This window comes from Patagioenas fasciata, chromosome 4, assembly GCF_037038585.1.
Source record: "Patagioenas fasciata isolate bPatFas1 chromosome 4, bPatFas1.hap1, whole genome shotgun sequence".
Classification (NCBI taxonomy): domain Eukaryota; kingdom Metazoa; phylum Chordata; class Aves; order Columbiformes; family Columbidae; genus Patagioenas; species Patagioenas fasciata.
In genome coordinates this window covers 14,694,681-14,714,170 of record NC_092523.1, presented here as the reverse complement: position 1 = coordinate 14,714,170, position 19,490 = coordinate 14,694,681, and the positions used below count along the sequence as shown (strand labels likewise).

The 19,490-nt window shown below is 41.1% G+C and overlaps 1 protein-coding gene across 1 annotated transcript; it reads right to left on the bottom strand.

Annotated features, from left to right (window-relative positions):
* Nucleotides 1-9,843: 9,843 nt before the first annotated feature.
* Nucleotides 9,844-19,483, bottom strand: LYAR (Ly1 antibody reactive). Its single transcript, XM_065837739.2, has 9 exons — nucleotides 19,381-19,483; nucleotides 18,757-18,945; nucleotides 17,707-17,821; nucleotides 15,612-15,719; nucleotides 14,162-14,245; nucleotides 12,829-13,162; nucleotides 12,452-12,556; nucleotides 11,479-11,564; nucleotides 9,844-11,108 (listed from the first exon to the last, which is right to left on the bottom strand). Exons 2-9 carry the CDS (start codon nucleotides 18,876-18,878, stop codon nucleotides 10,974-10,976), a joined length of 1,089 nt encoding a protein of 362 aa, XP_065693811.1. The 5' UTR covers nucleotides 18,879-18,945; nucleotides 19,381-19,483; the 3' UTR covers nucleotides 9,844-10,973.
* Nucleotides 19,484-19,490: the final 7 nt, after the last annotated feature.

The following is a 19,490-nucleotide window of genomic DNA, read 5'->3' as shown; positions in this document are numbered from 1 at the left end:
TACTGCCAAGAACAAAATGAAGGAGGAAAAATCACCTGTTTTGAGCCATCTGCAATGCTGGCAGAATTCACAGAATGTCAGGGATTGGAAGGGACCTTGAAAGATCATTCAGTCCAATCCCCCTGCCAGAGCAAGGAACACCTAGATGAGGTTGCACAGGAATGTGTCCAGGCGGGTTTTGAATGTCTCCAGAGAAGGAGACTCCACAACCCCCCCGGACAGCCTGTTCCAGTGCTCTGTCACTCTCACCATGAAGAAGTTTCTTCTCATATTTAAGTGGAACCTCCTGTGTTCCAGTTTGTACCCATTGCCCCTTGTCCTGTCATTGGCTGTCACCAAGAAGAGCCTGGCTCCATGTGGGAGATTTGAGGGGTTTTCTTGAGGCTGAGTTGTGGAGGGGTTGCTGTTAGATGGAGATTTGTTGCTGAACCAGCCAGGAATTTCAAGGCTGGGAACAGGACCTGCTGTGGGAGAGAAGCAACTCCGAAATAACAAGGCCCCAACGTGGTGTAAATCAACGGACCTATTAGCAGTGAGACTCGGGCGCATGGACAACCCGTGAACATGGACAATATCCAAGCAGCTAATGCATGCTTGGAGCGTGGACGCATGATCACAAAATAACTGCATATATAAGGAGGCTTCTCTCTGTAATAAATGGCTTCGCTTGAATTCATATTGAATTGTGTGGAGTCCATGAGTTTTCGCCCCCGCAGCTCCATCCTCGTGATACTCACCCTTTACATATTTATAAATATTAATGAGGTCACCCCTCAGTCTCCTCCAAATTAAAGACACCCAGCTCCCTCAGCCTTTCCTCATAAGGGAGATGCTCTACTTCCTTAATCATCTTCGTTGCCCTGTGCTGGGCTCTCTCCAGCAGTTCCCTGTCCTTCTGGAACTGAGGGGCCCAGAACTGGACACAATATTCCAGGTGTGGTCTCACCAGGGCAGAGTAGAGGGGGAGGAGAACCTCTCTCGACCTACTAACCACCCCCCTTCTAATACACCCCAGGATGCCATTGGCCTTCCTGGCCACAAGGGCACAGTGCTGGCTCATAGTTATCCTGATGTGAATCAGGACCCCCAGGTCGCTTTCCCCTACACTGCTCTCTAACAGGTCATTCCCCAGCTTATACTGGGGTTGTTCCTGCCCAGATGCAAGACTGTACACTTACCCTTGTTATATTTCACTAAATTTTTCCCCACCCAAGTCTCCAGCCTGTCCAGGTCTTGCTGGATGGCAGCACAACCTTCTGGCTTGCCAGTGCTTCTGTTCTGGCTGCGAGATCATAGTAGTAAACACCCACTACAACATCTCCTTTGTTTTCCATTCCACTAATTCTCACCCAGAGGCTCTCAACCACATCATCGCTAACTGTAAGGGCTCTACAATCAAACCTCTCCCTTGCATAGAGCGTTGACACCTCCACCTTGCCTGCCCTGCCTGTCTCTCCTGAACAACCTGTAGCCCTCCAGCCCAGCACTCCAGCCGCAGGGCTCAATTCACCAAGTTAGAGCACCCTCAGAGTCAGGACCTGCTTTCTTGTGTTTGGATGGAATTTCATGGTTTTTTATCTGTGCCCATTGGTTCCTGTTCTGTCAGTGGTCATTCCTGAGAAAGATCTGACTCCTTTGCCCTCATTCCCTCCCATCAGGTATACATACAGAGAGGCATCTTCTCCTTCAAGTGGACGCAGAGTATCAAACTGGAAAAGGACAGCAAAAGGGGACAGGAGAATCATTCTGTTTTGGTCCTTCTTATCTCAAGATGCTGCTCCGCTTCCTCTGCATCTGAGCAGGCAGCAACCTGCAACCTGCTCACATTGCCCAACAAAGTGTTGCACAGACACTCACAGCCAGAGGGTTCATTCAAACAAGCTAATTTATTGTTATTGTTATGCCAAATAAAGATCCCAGAGGGGACCAGCTATTTCTGACAGGTTGGGTGGTCGCATCCTGTTACAGGTGGTAACAGGAGCCTCAGTTGCAGTGGCTTCTTCAGCTGAACTGGTGGAGATTCCGTAAGCTCTGGTGATGCTGAGCTCCTCTTGAGCGGTGCCACCTCCATGCCTAATTTGCTCAAATCTGTGACACAAACTTCCCAGGTAGTCTCTGGGATGAGCAAATTCTCTGTCCCCGTGTCCAAAATTGTCACCGGGGCCCAAGCAGTGTGAAAGGAAAGCAGGTCCTCCGGGTCAGAGACGGGTGGATAAGCCTGTGATCAGCAGGATGCCGGTGTAGAACTGCAGATCTCTAAGGTGGAAATTGTCCCACTTGGACATGCCTCATGGTGCTTCTGACAAGTGGCATCTCGACAGCAGCGCAGGTCTCCGGCCACAGTGCGCTGCTGGAGAAGCTGGCCTCTGCCTATTCAAGGCTCAGGTAGGTGATGGAGCTGCCTTGCTGCACTGCAAAAGTCATCTCAGTGTAGATGCGCATCTGGGAGGTGCTTGTCAGCTGGAACATGCAGGACTGGTGGGAGGGCAGCACCGTTAGCTGGCAGTGGTGCGACTGAGGCAAAAACAGCCAGGCTGTTTTCACCAGCTCTTGGACCCAGCAGGCTAATTTCTCCACATCTAAGCAAGAGCTCGTGCAGAGGGTATGTAGGAGGTATGAGCTCTGATCCCTCGGCAGGTTGTTGTCAGGGTGGTGGAGGAAGCACAAACTATCCCCCAGCAGCTGCTCACTCAAGCACATGCAGTCCAGCGCCACACGGATGCTGGAGTGCCTTGGTGGCAGCGGCTCCATGGTGTCCAACTCCAGGCTGAAAGAGTGTCCGGTAGGTGGCCGCAGGAACACGAGCAGGCAGTAGGAGATGTTGTTCTCGTGGGCTCCCCAGGATTCATAGACACCGCCCATCCCAATGGCTGGGTGCATCTGTGGCATGGAAGTCTTCTTGGAAAGCATTCGGCAGACACCAAGCAGGTCACCCACCAGCTGCTGCAGCGCTTTGCACGTGTCAGGCAGGACCTGCATTAGCAGTGGGGTGGACACAGCCAAAGACCTGACACCATCGTGTGCGCCGTTGAGGTCTTTCACCTCCTCATTGTCTTTCTCCTTGCGGCTGGAGCTGTCCTGGTCACTCCGGTTCTCAAAGGCAAGCTTCCTTCTCCTGATCAGCCAAGAGGCCACAGCAAGCAGGACCAGGACTAGTGCAATGGCCAGAAACAGACAGTGCTGCATCGCAGAGAGGAGCGTGGTCTCTTCTGCGCTCCTGCGCCACTCCATCTCCCGCAGCAGCTGATCCATCTCCTGACGCAGATACTCCTCACGCTGCCGCATCCGCTCAGCCGTAGCCACATCTATCTGTGGCTCGGGCTTCAGGATGTGCTCGACAGCCAGCACAGCCAGGGCGAAGGCGATTGCCGAAGCCATGGCCTGGAGGAGATGGGAGAAAAGGAGCTGAGCAGGGCTGGGTGGGAGGGAGCACAGGGCTGGGGGAGAGGGGCAGGAGGTGCCTGGAGCTGGGGGCCGGTAGGAGCGGGGGTGAGGGAGGTGGAAGGGAGCAAGAGCGGGATCTGTGAGCACTGCATGGATGGGAGCCACGGGCTGCCCCAGGAAAGCGTTTGGGCACTGGTGTCAGACAGGCTTGAATGGGCTGCGGGCCCTGGCTGGAGACAGCGTGGGGCCCATCCTGCCCAAGCCACCCCCATGACCAGCCGCTGGCTGGGCTGCACCCTGTGAAAGGACATGGGACACCTGAGTAGAGGCTCCAAAGGCCCCATCCCTGCCACACAACCATGTCCCATGGAACCAGGAGCAGCTGGTACATCTCCAGAGCCTCCCTGGGCAGCTGCTGCCACTGGGAGCCCCGCGCACGTCTGTCCCCAGCCCCAAGGATGGTCCCGTGCCCTGCCCTGTGGGGCTCGGCTGTCGCTCTGCGTTAGACACCCCCCCGGCCATCTGCCCTGTCCCACATCCAGCCCAGCCTTCCCCCTGCATGCTGCACTCACCAGTGGCACAAGCCGAACTGCAGTGGGGTTGCCTGGTGATGGCCCTGGGGACAGCTGCCATTGTGACCTGTCCTCTGTGCTGTCACAGCCACCAGAGCAGCGCCACCCAGCCAGGACCCCCAGCCTTCGTCCCCACCACCCGGCTCAGCAGCTCCTGGGCATCACACCGAGTACAAACCTGCCTGGCAGGAGCGAGCACCCAGGGGCTCTCTTGACAAAGCGGGCAGACACCCACCAAAAACATAACTGAAATGAAAATGGGGAGTGTAGGTGGGTGTCCCTGACTTGAGTTGAGAGGTGCAAAGTTTTCTGGGCCAGGTGGTCTGACTCCAAGTTGTCTAGAAAAGAAGAGCTATGGGCCCTTGGGCAGAGGCACATCTCCTTCTCCTCTTGTTCTCTTGGATTTGTTCTGCTGGGTCAGGCCTTAGCCCTGCAAACCCTGAAAGTATATAATAAAGGGAAGGTACTAGTGTGTTCCTCTATTGATATATTTATAGAAAACAGTAGTGTGGTAGTTGAACAGTATTTTTAGCAGAGTACGTCGGAGAATAATTTAAAAGCCCATGATGCTGAGAAAAGTTAAAATAATATGGTGGCATCGTTACAGGATCTGGGACTGGTCTTCCTTGATTAAAGTTTTCTTACAGTATGCATTTCAAATCTTGGAACTGACTCAATGATCTTTTGGTTTCTGGCAGAATTTCAGGTTGATCCTTGACCTGGTCCGAGTTGTTGTTGAAAGTCCACTCTGGGCTTGAGCACAGTGGAGACAAGGCTGTGCACCGCGTGGCGTTTTATCCAGAACTACTGTCTCAGGGCCGGAGCCTCCAGGAGTGTAGAAATGTCTCTGGATTCTATCTGGTTCTTGGTTTAAGGGATTTACTGTGATGACGGGCATTGTTCATCAGTCAGAAAGTCCATGATACAACTGGCTGTGCTCCCTTTCTGCTGTTTTCTGGATGCCTGTTCATAGAATCATAGAATAGTTTGGGTTGGAAGGGACTTTCAAAGGTCATCTAGTCACACTATTTATCGTTTAGCAAACCATATAGGAATTGAATACAGAGACACAAAGATGCACATACACCTGGCCATTTCATTCAGAAAGGTATTATAAAGGATACTGTATTTTTGTAAAGTTGATGACCACATCTGAGGTACAAAGAACTGTTTATTAATACCTATGTAACATTGCATCCAGCCTATGTTTTAAGGCAACTTTAATTTGAGCAGTCAAAGCCCAATTTTGATGAACTCAGGAGTATCACAAAGCCATTTTTCAATGACAGAGATTAGATACTTTTTAAGGGAAATACTGCAGCCTAAATTCATTTACTCGGGTATGACAGACAACTTCTGAAAAAAGTCAACTGAATACAGCCCTAGGAGCAAGGAGTTTCCGTAAGCTGATCATTAATGAAACACTTCTTCACAGATCAGGCTACTTGTATATTACTGTTGTTTTAGAGAGGACTGAAAATCTACAAGGCTGCAAGAACAAAATATATGATAGCCCTTTGTGGAGCAAACTTTCAGGTGTCTTCTCTCCATAGGCCCGACACCTGTTTGTAGAGCAAACTTTAAGGAAAAAAAGTTATCAGAAATGGAAAATAAAATAAAATAAAATAAAATAAAATAAAATTAAATTAAATTAAATTAAATTAAATTAAATTAAATTAAATTGAATTAAATTTAAAAAAATAAAATAAAATAAAGGGGAGTAAACTACCAGGAGGGCTGGCTCAAGCTGGGTACCTGTGCAGAGGTCCAATCTGAGCATAGAAAACCATAGACTTTTACATCTTTACAGGCCATTCTTACCGTGATTCATTCCAATAGCAAGATTTCAGTTTGAGGTCTTCTTGCTTCTCATTGGATCTTTCTCACTGGTCTCATATGTGTGTTTGTTTTGTTTAGCTATAGATATTGTTTATTCTCTAACAATAGATATTGTTTATTCTCTATAGCCTTGCAGATGCTGTTTTGTCTGAATAAACCCTTTCCTTCTCAGTGAAGTGCAAAACAGGCCCCGTTTGCAGATGTCTGCAGTGCCTCTGCATTAGCCTTGAAGTCATCATATTTTCCCAGTCAATTCCATTCTTCTCAGCGAACTAGACCTCATCTTGTAGGTGTTCAGTGTAGTTTGTAGTTGCTTTTGGAAAATATGAACAGAACTTTACAGCTTAAGGCTTTAGCAAATCCATCCTTATATTTTTTGATGATTCATTATATTTAGTAGGCACTTACTTAAACTGAGTGATTGATATGAAATTGGGCTCATCCACTCACCTGTGGATGGCCTGGATGTGTGTACTCTGCGATGGATACAGAACTGGCTGGAGGGCCGGGCCCAGAGAGTTGTGGTGAACGGAGCCAGATCCAGCTGGCGGCTGATCAGGAGTGGTGTTCTCCAGGGCTCAGTGTTGGGGCCAGTTCTGCCTTATCTCTTTATCAATGATCTGGATGAGGGAATTGAGTGCCCCCTCAGTAAGTCTGCAGATGAGACCAAATTGACCTCGATTAGGATTTTGATACTTATTTTGTAGTAATGCATTCCACTTAAAAGTCTGAGAATAGTGTCTGAATGAGTAGGTATACAGAGACACAATTTCTGGTTTTCTGTTACTTTCAAGTCATTTCAGGAGCTATTGAACTACTTCTGTTGGAAGTCAGTTGTTTTACTTCTGTAGCTCAGATATGGAGTTGAGTGGTGAGGGCAGTTTCTATACAAAAGATATACTTTGATAAAGGCAAAACAGTCTCTATATGAAGACAGGACAATTCCGAGTCTTCTGAGTCTTCTAGAATAAATCATAAAAGAAGGGACAAATAAAAAATGAAATGAGGATATTTTTGAGAAAGGACTATTTCTGTGATCTGCACTCTTGCAAAAAAAAAAAGCCCAATCTGAACAAAAAGCTTGAAGGTGTTTCAGCCCTTGCCCTGTGAGAGCACAAAAGCAGAAAGATTCGGGTGCAAAAGGATTACATCTCAACAAATGCAAGGCAAAGCAGTAGGTTAAGGGTGAAAAAGGAATTGTATCTTAACAAGTGCAAGGAAGAGTTACTACTTAGACTTCCTCTAGTTCAAATGAGATTTAGAATTCAGTATAAAATATCACTTCCTGTAAAAGTACTAATGAGAAACACAATATGCTGCTTTTCCTGGCTGGCAGAGCAGAAAAGAAACTTAGCCGACTTTTTTTTTCTTAATGACTAAATTGGGAGAAGAAGGGGATAAATGTTGAATATATTGACTGAGATATCTTGTAACCTGTGAATACAGCTTAATATGTAGAACAATATGCCTTTTTTTGCTTATCTAGCACAAGAAGTTTGTTATTTGCTCTCTTATTTCCTTAATAAGGGTGAGTGTTACAGCTTTAAAAGTTTTCGAATGAAATAATGTATTGCGTCTCTGTATCCTGTGCCCACCAGCTATGAGCCACTACTCCTGTCAGGGTCTGACTACATTGTACTGGTGTGATCAGGTTATAGCACCAGGTGGGTGGATTGATTTTCAGTGGCTGAAAGAATGAACTGCTGTAGTGCAGCAGTGTGGTGGAGGGCTGAGCACAACTAAGCAGCTGTCCTTTGAAGCTTTTTTCTTTCAGTGATTAAACTCTCTGCTTAAATGCTTATGCTATAGTTATCAAGAAAGCCACTAGCTTTAAACAGTTTTCTTGTTTACAATACTTTTTCCTTCCCCTCCCCCAGACACTCAATTTGCAAGAGCAATACGGCATACGTTATTATGGAGATACATTATGTTGTTTAGAAAATGAACAAAACAAACATTCTGCAACATTTTGTAATGCTATTTACTATTATCAGATGGTTGCTCTTGAATTTGTTGTGGCTGTTGACATTAATGACTGCTAAACACAGAATTTGTGGAAAAGAAAGTAGAAAAAAAATCCACATGATTTGGTCAATTTGTATTAAATGGTAAGTGAAACTTTATATAATACAAGCATTCTCTTGTGGTAATTTTTCAGTACCCTGACATGTTAAAACAAAGACATTTCCTGTGCTTATAGTACTGAGTGAATACTGGAAAACTGTAAATTGTTAACATTAGTTTTATCTGTTTTCATATCTCAGTTTGAAACAGAACAAGCGTAAAATATGTAGTTACAAAGTAAATATTTACTATTATGACTTTTTCATACTATAACACTTAAATACTCAGCTCTTGCTGGTAAAATTGGAACTCTATTTACATTCTCATTCATTGAGATCTATCTGTACAAACTATATTAAAATACTAGCTTTTCTGCCTCTGCAAAAGTTTGGAAGGGCTCCCTCTCTTTTCCTCAGAATCTACAGTGGCAGCTGCAAAATGATGAGGTCCCTTTCTTAATATTACTGTTGGTTGATTGCAAGTCAAGAACAAAAGGTGCATGTCCACCAGCCACGTGATTCTGCCGCACTGCAGAATCAACATTAAGCAATGCTCCGTTGTCCTGAGAGCACATTCAGAAGAACAGTGAGAAAGGTGATGAGGCTCTGAAAATATCTAACAAACCTGAAGAGGTGCTGCTGGCCTTGAGGGTTTTTTTTGTTTGATATTCAAACACCTAATGCTTAAGTCTTGAGCTGCATAATACTATCTGAACCACACATCAACTCCATGTACCAAAAGATAGGATATGTTAGAATTGGAAAAATATTGGAGTAAAAAGTGGAAATGTTGTACACCAGCAATTTTGATTTGAGTGGTCTCTGGTTTGCCATTGGGTTTGTGGTTTGTGTGGGGTTTTTTTTGGTTGTTGTTGTGGTTTTTTTTCTTTGTTTTGAATGATATTACTGTGATATGTGCTGGATTTTGCTGAATCTCCACATGTGTACAACTGAACTCATTACCAAGATGTGGTTTTGATGGCTTCATGACCAAATGCTATGAAATGAACTCAATGGTTCAGTACATAAACTCCTCTATGGCAACACAAACACAGCACACTGGCATGCTGTCAAAAGAAAGTCCAATACCACAGCTGTTCTGTCAGATAAAATATTAAAATAAATGGCTAGTTAGTATTGTCATTGCATTCTCTTAAATATTCTGTACTACCTATATTTAAACAGATCAGTAGTGTGCTTGATGAAGGGCAATCACAATTTTTCTGTCCACGGAGAACCCTAATCAATTGACTTTGCTGCTGAGAACCTAGATCAAAGATTATGAACTTTCTGGTTCATTATGTGCCTGTTGTCAAATGTATTTAAAACATCAGTTGTGGATCATGTCAGCTGAATTTCCATGGGCATCAAACGTGGCATCAATGGCTTGCAGTGTTCGATTGAGATGATCAAAGATAGTGCAAAAGGGCAGGATGGCAGTCACGCTGTCAGCACGTGCACAACACCCGGATTTGCTGCGATTACTGTGAGCGAGATCTTCCTTCAAACACAGGCACACACAGATGGATGGCAGTCCTGTCATTTGTTCTTGAAGGTGACAGACCCCAAAGCCACTGAAATGATGACTTAAGATCTGTTCAAACTAATCACCTGATCTAGAAACTGGGATGAGATAATAACACTTAACGAACATATTTATTAAACTGCAAGGTGCTCAGCAAGTTTCCACATTACCACTCTGGGTTGTGCCTTGCTGTTCTCTTATACTGTCTGGAATAATTTTGAAACATTACATGCTTGCTGAACCCAATTGGAAATCTACAGTTGATACTGTTGTCCTCTTGCATTTGCCAAATCTTCAGGTTGTCCAACCCCACCTCCCCATCCCCCCTTAAAACAAAAGAGCATCCAAGGTACATAACTTCATTGCAACATATCCATGAGATTAAAAAAAAACTTCTGTCTGTAAATAAATTTTATTCTATTTATCTCCAAAGTAATTTTCATGAATTAACCACAAACACTTTCTGAAAAGATCTTAAATTTATTAGGTATTTTATTGCAACTTTTATAATAAACAAGGTACTCAGAGAAACTGGACCAGTGTATCAGACAGTTTTTTTTTTCATGTTTATACTTTTAATATACTTGATATTTCTACAAATTCAGATATTTCTATTATGGAGCTTTATAAAAGTGTATCTGCTTGAAATCACTATGCTACCTACTGAAAGACATTTTCACTGGCTTTCTACCACTGTTTTTAACAGATTGCTTCATGGTAGGAAACACCCTATCTGGCAGTATTTTGCATTCTGTCATTAAAATCATATAAACTTCAAGTTAGATCTCCCCAGGCAACTCTGTCTCATACATATAAGTAATATTTGTTTTGGCGACTGCCATATAACAGCCTCTTCAAATTTTTTATCATTTGTGGATTTATTATACAATCATAAAGTGGCAAGATTTATTAGACAATCATAAATAATATTTAAGGTGGTGTTTTAAATTTATTTAATCAGTCAATTTTTAGTCCATGTGACCACTTAAGTTGCATTAATTAAAATGTGCAGTAGTGATGCATATACAAGTAACTCAGTCTTTAGATTTTCAGTGAATGCACAATATTACATACATAAACTTGACAAACGCTTTCATTATTGTATTTTACAACACAGAATTAGTAGATTATTAAAGCCTGCATATACAGTGCATAAAGGGGATATCAATCATACCATTTTGAATTTTAGCATAACAAAACATTCCATGGTAGGTTTTGGAATATGAAAATCCTATTTGCTCTTAGAATAGTTTCTGCAAAAATCCACACAACCCAGGTCCTGATAAACATTCATGCCTCTAAATTATATCCATTACTGGAATAATTTTCATATAGTAGGCAGCAATTATTTTCAATGCCTCTTAAAACTTGTACTAAAAATATACATTCTCCATAAAATATAAAAATAAAATATCTGAAAATGTTCTGTCATAAATCTAGAAAGAGAGGAGGAATCCAGCCTTAAAAGTTAAGTTCTGCTCTCAAATACACCATTTAAATTGAGACCAAAGCACAACATTTGTACAGCTGTCAAGAATTTGACTCTGTCTGCAAGATTAAGATGCATAGGTTATGAAAGTATGCAAACTCTTATTTCAGGAGTTTAACTTTGTCCTTTAGAACTTTAAATTTAGGATTGTTATTCACTTTCTTGTTAAATATGACTAGAATATCCTCTTCTGATTTGTGATGTTCACCAGCTACTGCGTAATACTGAGCTATAACCTGCACAAAGAGAAAGGAACAGTTTGTGGTTAGTGATGATTTCACTTAAAGCAATAATACATTCATGTTACTGTATTAAAAGTAGTGTGGAATCTATTATGCTATTATTCCTTTGCAGAATTAGCACTGAATTTCTACTGTAGTCCAGTAAGCAATAGAGCACGTCCTTCAGTTGACATTCTGTCAGTTGATACTCTGTTAAATACAAATTGTTTTGATAATTGATCAAAAAAGCAATCAAAAAAGTCAAAGCAAAATTTGCTTTGTCAAACTTTTTTGCTTATGTGGGACAGGATTTTATGAACTTAAGCATTACAGAATGAAATTCACAATACCAAAGGAGATTCAAAAAAACCACGTTGTACAGTACCTTTTTTCTTAGTTTTTTAATTGAAATTTCATTGTCTGGAGCCTGTTTCAGAACAGCTTTGATGGTTCCCTTCCAGTTGAATTTACCTAGAAAATAATCAGGTGTACAACATCATTGGTAAAATCAGGTATTTGCAGGTTTTCTTCTCTAGTAGGAGCCAGCCTGCAACCTCCTAATTTTGGAACCAGTTCAGGTGTCAACAACAGTTCATTGCTGTCTTACTGACTACAACAGCAGGGTGTCTTAAGCATGAAGTCAGGTAGGATGTTTTTGAAGATTATCATAGGACAGACACAAAGAACCAAGACACTACTTGAACAACTAAGGTCAGGATTGCTTTTACTTAACTTCCGTGCTTCAGCTGTTAAGCAGCAACTCTTACATAATACAGGAATATGTACAAAGCTCCTGCCTCCTCACCCTTAGAGCACAGGGGTCATTAATTGGTATTTTCCAAATAAACAATCTGTATGTTCAAGTACCAACATTGCCTGACAGTAACAGTGCGTTGGATGACAGGCTTAAGTAGGTTTTACCTATGTATAAACTAAGGCCAAACACAGCTAAAGTCTAATTTATGATTCACTGAGCAAAAATGGCAACATAAGAGATACAAAGAGATACAAGAGAGCTGTTGCCCTTTTTCTTCTACATTTGTTAAGATTCCTGGCAGCAGAGAAGAGACCTGCTGCCGTGACACAAACGCCAAATTCCTCACTGCCCAGGGAAACCAAGCACAGCCAAAGGTTGCCAGCTCAGCAGAAGCAACAAATGAGAGAACTAATTCAGCATCAGGTGTTAAAGGTAGCACAGGCTATGTACTCTGAACAGATATGTATACTGAATATACATATATATATATATCTGTTTACTGAGGCACAATTTATTTCATGGCTTGCTGGAAAAGCACTGTATTTATATTCTGCATTAAGTCTTTTGCAGAATAGTTTTGTAACTCCCCCTTTAAGAATACCTTTATCTGTTCCCACATTTTCTTCATTGCCGTTGGTGTTTTCTGTTTCCATGTCTTCTGAAATGTTTTCAGTTTTCATTCTCTTTGTTCTGATATGAGGTTCCTCTAGAGATGGAATGAGATAAACACACACAAAAAATTATAAAACTAGAAGAAAAGTTCTGACATGATTTCAAGTTTATGTTCCTTTAACACGAGTTTATATTTGCTAAGAGGTTCACATTTTATAAAAGGACTGTGCAAGCACAGCATTAAAAATAATCTAATTTGTATATGCAACTTACTACTTAAAAAATTCTACTGAAAATAGATTATTGAGCTTTAAGACATTAAGAAAAAGCATACTGAAAACAAGAATATAAAATTAGGATGAGTACCTTCTATATGTTTATGTTTGCGTTTCTTTACATTTGTTTCCTCTTCTGTTTCACTCTGATGGCCATTTCCATTTATTTCAAATTCATTCTCTGAGCTCTCTTTTCCTTTTTTGGATTTTTTACTCTTTTTTACTTCTGACTGGTTTTCTAATTTCAAGTCCTTTTTCTCCTTTTTGTTCTTTTGTCTCTCTTCTTTTCGTTCTCTCTTATTCTTTTTCCTCTCAATTTTATCATCTGTAATTCCATTTTCTTCTGCCACTGTTTTTTTCCCAGTTTCTGCAGACTGCCCCTCTTTCTTCTGCTGTGGTTCGTCTTGTTCTTTTTCACTTGAAATCTTTTGTTGAAAGACAGATTATTACAATTTTTACAGGCCTTTTTTGAAATGGCAACTTTTTTCCACTCCGTCATTCATGAAGAACACTAATATTCTGAATTCAATAAAACCACTTACACTGGTGACACCAGTCACCTGAGAAATAGCACTAAATACTGCAGCTGATTCTTCTTTTAACTTAACAGCATAAATGCTGCATCACAGAAGAAATGTTAACTTACAACATATAGAATTTCCATTTGAAATAATTGTCTATGTATTTTTTAAACATTTACTAAATGTAACTAAGTTAAGGGAGAGAGAATTCTCTGATTTACACAGACAAAAATATAGCATATTACAGCAAGATATAGAACCTATTCCTAAATATACAGCCCTTAAATAATAAGCTTAGCTCTGCCATCCTGCTACCTGTCTTGGGATATGTCTGGAATAACAAACTATTATTGCATGATGTCGACAAATACAATGCTGTTTGTTTTAATTGTTTTTTTCTCACCTTAACATATTTTGTTTTCTTAAAGTTCTTGGGCTTATAATAGTTTATATTAATGAGTATATTAATAGATAAACTAGGTGCTGTTAATATCCCGCTCCAATACGAACTAATTTGAGGCCAATACAGTTCTGAAAAGACATTGGTTTATTACTTCTTAGTGTGTAGTAGAAGGCTGAAACCAAAGATAAAAGTAGTGGTTTGCCCTTTCCTTATGTACTAATAGCATAAAGTTAAATTAGCCTTCTGATTATCGTGTCACAATGGTGTCACTATGTCCAAGTTTTTAATCACAATGTGCCCAGTATGCACAACCGCTTCAGCAAAAGTATATTGCACAAATTGGTAATTTAGTCTAGGAATGTTAAATTATAACACAATCCATTTTAAGACTGGAAGCCATTTTTTGTGCTAACATCTACAAAGGGAGTCTGGAAGGTTTTCCTTCCAGCATTTCTGACTGCATTCCTGTTGTATGACGTTGTACCTCTAACTTCACTTACATTTCTGGTTGCTTCAGAGAAAATATCCCACACCTGGTCTTGCAAAGTGCTGTCGGTAATTCTCAAACTGTTCTTCATCCAATTCTGTGCAGCAAAAAAACAAGAATAACTGAAAAAGTGCGTATCTGATTGTTTTTCTTGATTGACATATATTTGGTTCTTGTTTTTATTTTTCTTTTAAGAATCTAATAACTTCTTCTGATTAAGATCTGGTTAGACGTTTACTCTCCAGGAAACTCTTAAACCTCCATGCTAAACTGTTTCACATAATGCTTGTGTACTGTTACGAGGCTATACCATACCTCTCAATTGCCTCACCAATAGGAATCCAGAAGAGGTAAATCTATGTCCTACCAAACCTTCTGACTGCTCCCATGAGTTAAAACATTAAGGATCTGACCTTATTGATTCATTTGTGTACTGGGCAGATGGTCATGCTCCTAAATGGATACCGTAGTTTATTACAGAAAAGTAAAATGTAAACAAATATCTCAATGCAAACATTAGAAAGTTGCTGGGGCTATTGCAAGAGCTCCTGCTGAAAATTAAAACAAAGCAGTAAATTTCTACTTATAATATGCTTACACTAGCAGCAACAGATCAACCTTCAGGAATGTAGAATTCTAAGTAAAACCTAATGTAAAGATTTTTGCACTGCAACAAAAATCGCAGGAAAGCTGCATTAGTAAATTAGAACAAGGAACTAAAAAACTTTTGATCTTCCACTGCAACACATCTTACCAAAAAGAAACATTCTTCTTGGCAATATCACTTTCCCTCCTTAGAACATAAATTTTGCAGAAAAGTATTCTAACCTTCAGCTTGCTAGCAGTAATTTCAGCGCAGCTCTATTAGGTTATTTTTGAATGGTTTGGAAGCAATCATGATCTTATCTTTGCCTCACAATCTGAGGCACAGAACAGAGGAGAAAAAAAAAGGCGAGCTTGTCAGTAATTCTTTACTGATACCACATGAAACATTCAGAATTTGCTTGGGTGGTGATGCAAAGTGTAGTGAAGCCCGCAGTGCAGGAGATTCTGTCAGAATACTGAGCAACAGGAAAACTCTCAAAACAGTATCTTTACTAGAAAAAAAACTTAAGCTACAGAAATCAGAATCCCTTAAAAGTACATCTAGGAATTTGGACATTCAATAGAAATTGCACAAAGAAAAAAACAAAGGTATTAAAAAAGAACAAGCGTGCACATGGAGATGAAGCTTGAATGGTGAGTCTCTTGTCTTAACACCTAAAGAAAATGGCATGCAGAGAGTACTTCTAAGCAAAGAGATGTATTTAACAAACATTGCCTATTTGAAACTCAGCTATTACACCAGCTATTTACCATACCCAAATAAGCAATTTGTCCTACCTTTGTTAAAAGAGGGCGGCACTCCCGAAGAAGGTCTATTTTAAACTCACTTCATGGGTTACTGCAAGTCTCATACATACCTGAAACTTTACTTTTTTTCTTGGAATATTATCAAAGACACGCATTTGCTCCAGAACATTCCGCACTTTAGGGCTTATGTTTGGCTTCTTCATTACTTCATGAATTTTCTGAATGAAGAAATACAGAATTAAATCAGCAAAGACACTTAATGATCAAATGATACATGCAGGTATGCAAGTTGGAAACATATTGGACAGAAATCACCTACTACCCACAGTGTATAGCCTGCTCAAAAGAACTGTTCAATATGCATGGGAAAAACACTAACCTTTGGTTTTATCATAGATCATAAGATGTGCCAAAAGTCATTTATATAAATATTCAAACCTGTATAGTAAGCAGAGGCAAGCAGGACTGCTCACCAATGCTTTCTGATGTACAAGTTATAACCTATAATAAAAACATTTAAAGGTAAAGTAACTGTATCATGTCAGGGATTTTTGCAGCGTGCAAAAGACCTGCATTAAGAAAAGCAACTGTCAGCTGATTGGTTTTTGCAAACTTCTGGAGTTAATTGTAAAAAAAATCAGGCTAACTTTGAGGTCACAGTTTGACACACATTTCTTTTGGCAGCAGTGACAGCTTCAACAGCCACTGATCCCTATAAGACAGCTCAGGCACACTCGTGTGCTGCAGGTGCCAGCAGAAAAGGTCAGGCCAGGGCCTTATGGCAGCTATATGAACCATGCTGCTGCTAGTCGGAGGAAAAAAGGCTCTGAGCTTCTCATTACTTAAAGATGTAGCCACTGGATACTGGAGAGCCTTCCTGTACTTCTGAAAATCTGTTTACTGAAGGCTTTTGTGAATTGCTAAGACTACCAGAAAAGGATGCTCTGTAACACTCCCTCATCTTTTGGTGTAGAAAGCACTTGCTATTGAGGAAGGCTAATGATTTTCATAAGCAGTAGCAGTCACATAATACTGTCTTTGAACTATGTACCCAAAACAATGGTCCATCTCAACGAAAGCACTAATCTGTTGACTTCCAGTGGTATTAGTCACATTCCTTGACTATGTGGGTAGCTTAACACTTTGTTAGATTGTGTTCTATATGAGATAGAAATCAACAAATCCATGGATAAAGGTGATCTAACTAATAATATCTAATGGGGTTTTAAAAACATGTTTGAGAGCTCCTTCCTAAAACCTTTAAAGGAAACTAACAGCTGTAAGAGGGCAGGTTCTTGCACTACCTAAAGGATAGGACATTTTCTGTGATCCATGCTGCACCCTCTGCTGTTCAACGTATTTACAAAATATCTGAAAAGAGAGCAGGAAAATTTTCCTGATTATATGACGCTATTCAGTATAAGGACTGTGAAAAATTCCAGAAAGATAGAAAGAAAATGAGTCAATAAGTAATAAAAAGGTGAATTAAATCCAACACAAGTTCATGTAAAGCAGCATGCATAGGAAAAGCAATACTAACTTTGCATCTAAAATAGCAGGCTTTAAGATGACCACTGGAGCTTAGACACACGATCTTGGGGTTAAAATAGCCAATTCCATGAAAATGCCAGCATAATGATCAGCAGCAGTCAAATAAGTAGATCAACTGACAAAAATCAGTAACAAAGGAATAAAGGAGGACACAGAAAACATCATTATGACACACAGTAAATCTATGGTTCATCCATATCTTGAAGACTGTATGCAGTTCTTGTAACCTCATTTCACAAGGACACTGTAGAACTGAGAAGACTTCAGAAGACCCAGGATGCAATTTACAAATGAAGATCAACTGAGCGAGCTAGGTGGTTTTGGCCTGGAACAGAGATGATGAGGTGGGGAGGGATGCCTGACAGAAGTCTACAAAAGCATATGTGGCATGAAGAGGGCAGACAATGATCAAAGATACTTTGTATGCAAAAACTAGGGAACATTACATCAGATTAGTAAGAGATGGATTCAAAACAAACAAAAGGTGTGTTTCTTACCAAGATATGAAATAGACCTACCAAGGAATTGCCAAATGAAAGCTGTGGAAATTGGGAAAAAATAGATGTCTGCTTTGATCCAGTATAGCTTCTCTTGTATCTTTAAAGGTTGTAAAGAACAGTTATTTATCATATCTGTATATAGTAAAAACCTTACCTGAATCCACTCCTGTTGTTTAGCATCTCCTTTGTTAGTTTTGGCTTCAAAATCTTTTCCACCATATTTCTGGTCTTCACTTACGCACTTCACATGTTCCTTATAATCGTCACCCCTGAACACAGGAGATTTTTAACTTTAGTTCACTGAAGTGTTTCAGTCCTTCGAACTATGCAAGACTTTACATAAACAACAAACTGAACAGATGATAGTATCTATCATTTAAACTTTAATACTGCCAACACTTCTTTGAGTAAAATTCATGTGCTTAAAGTACATGCTTATAAGACTGCTGACATTTCTGTAATGCTACAGCCTTCAGAGAAAATTTCTGACTTGCAAAATCAGATCTGAGTCTTCAGTAAACTGCTGCTTTTAATGCTCTATAACTTATGTACATTTGTAAAGATAGCATATGCACAGCTATTAATGCATATCTGTGTTTTACTACTCACATGGACACATTTTAAAATTATCAAAGCAGGTGAAAAATGCCTGCAAGAACCTAAATCCTAAACCCAGATATACTAATGTGGTAGTGTAGTTCTAACCAATGCACAAGTGCCCCCCAAAAGGAATGACTAACATAGATTATAACCTTTTGTCAGTGACGTGTTGAGCAATATGACTGAGGACAACCTTATATTCTTATGCAAATTTATATGTTTATATTTTGAAAGCAGATAGTAGCACTGCTTTCTTCTGAGTTCTGAGAAGTGACAATCAAATTCAGAATTTCTGATGTGATTACCAATCTCTCTCTCTCAGCAGTAGCAGAATAAGTAGCAGTTGATGATCAGAAGCTGAAAGCATTGTCACTTATAATTGTAGAAAAAGAAATTGCAACTCTGTTTGCTGGGTGGTTTAGTTGTCCTTGTGGTTCAAACTTGAATGATTAAGCTTGAAATTATGTAAAAATGTGTATAATTTTAAAATACAAATACGAATTATTCAGAAGGTGCCCAATTTAATTCTAATATACCATAGGAAAATGCTGTACTTGTAACAACCACTGCAGAGTGAGCAAGGCTATACCCATCCATTACGTACCAGAAATCCTTGCCACAATCCATGCAAGAAAGGCACTGACAGTTCCTGCAGATGTTCACATGTTTTTCAACTTGTGCTTTTTTCACAGATTCTCCACACGCGTTGCATGTGAAAACTACCATTTTGGTGACTGGTCAGTAGCTTCTACGAAATAGGGATAATCTTTTTCCTCCCGACGCAGGCACAGCCCTAGAAGCACAAAGAGGAAATCTTACACGTACAGTTTGAAAGAACCCTTGGATGGCAAAAGGAAATGTAACTGTGCATCCAGCAACAGAAAAGCTAAGCAGTTTGATTTTGCACATGGAAAAGCTCATAAGGAAAAACTCATTCTGCCTGATACCTCGAGCACAAGGGGAACCAGTAACCCTGAAACTAGCAGCCCCCAGGCCCAACCTCCCAGCCCACGCCGATCCGCCTCGCAGCTAGCGGCTCCCACTTCCTCTCCGCTTCCCGGTGCGACTCCCCCGCCTTCCGAGCAGACCCGTCCCCGCCAGGTCCGGCCCAGCTGTGCTGCCTGAGGTGGGGACCATATGGGCGGGAAGGCCAGCCCGCCGCCCCCGACTCCTCAGCGGCAGCAGGTGCCGCTTCCCCCCGCTCCTCAACCGCCCCCGCTCCCCGCACCTCAACCGCTGCTTCCAACGGCCGCTCCGCGCGGCACGTGCAGCCGCCACCTCACCCTCCCCCTCCGGCTCTCCCGGTGCCGCCGCTCCGCGCCTGCGCGGCCCACGCCC

What these genes read in the sequence shown, in the direction of transcription:
- LYAR (XM_065837739.2), bottom strand. Translation starts at nt 18,878, where the DNA reads ATGGTAGTTTTCACATGCAACGCGTGTGGAGAATCTGTGAAAAAAGCA. An exon ending in GATTGTGGCAAGGATTTCTG is followed by an intron (nt 17,822 to 18,756) that starts GTACGTAATGGA and finishes TCCTGTGTTCAG; the next exon opens with GGGTGACGATTATAAGGAAC. An exon ending in TCTCTGAAGCAACCAGAAAT is followed by an intron (nt 13,163 to 14,161) that starts GTAAGTGAAGTT and finishes TTTCAACAAAAG; the next exon opens with ATTTCAAGTGAAAAAGAACA.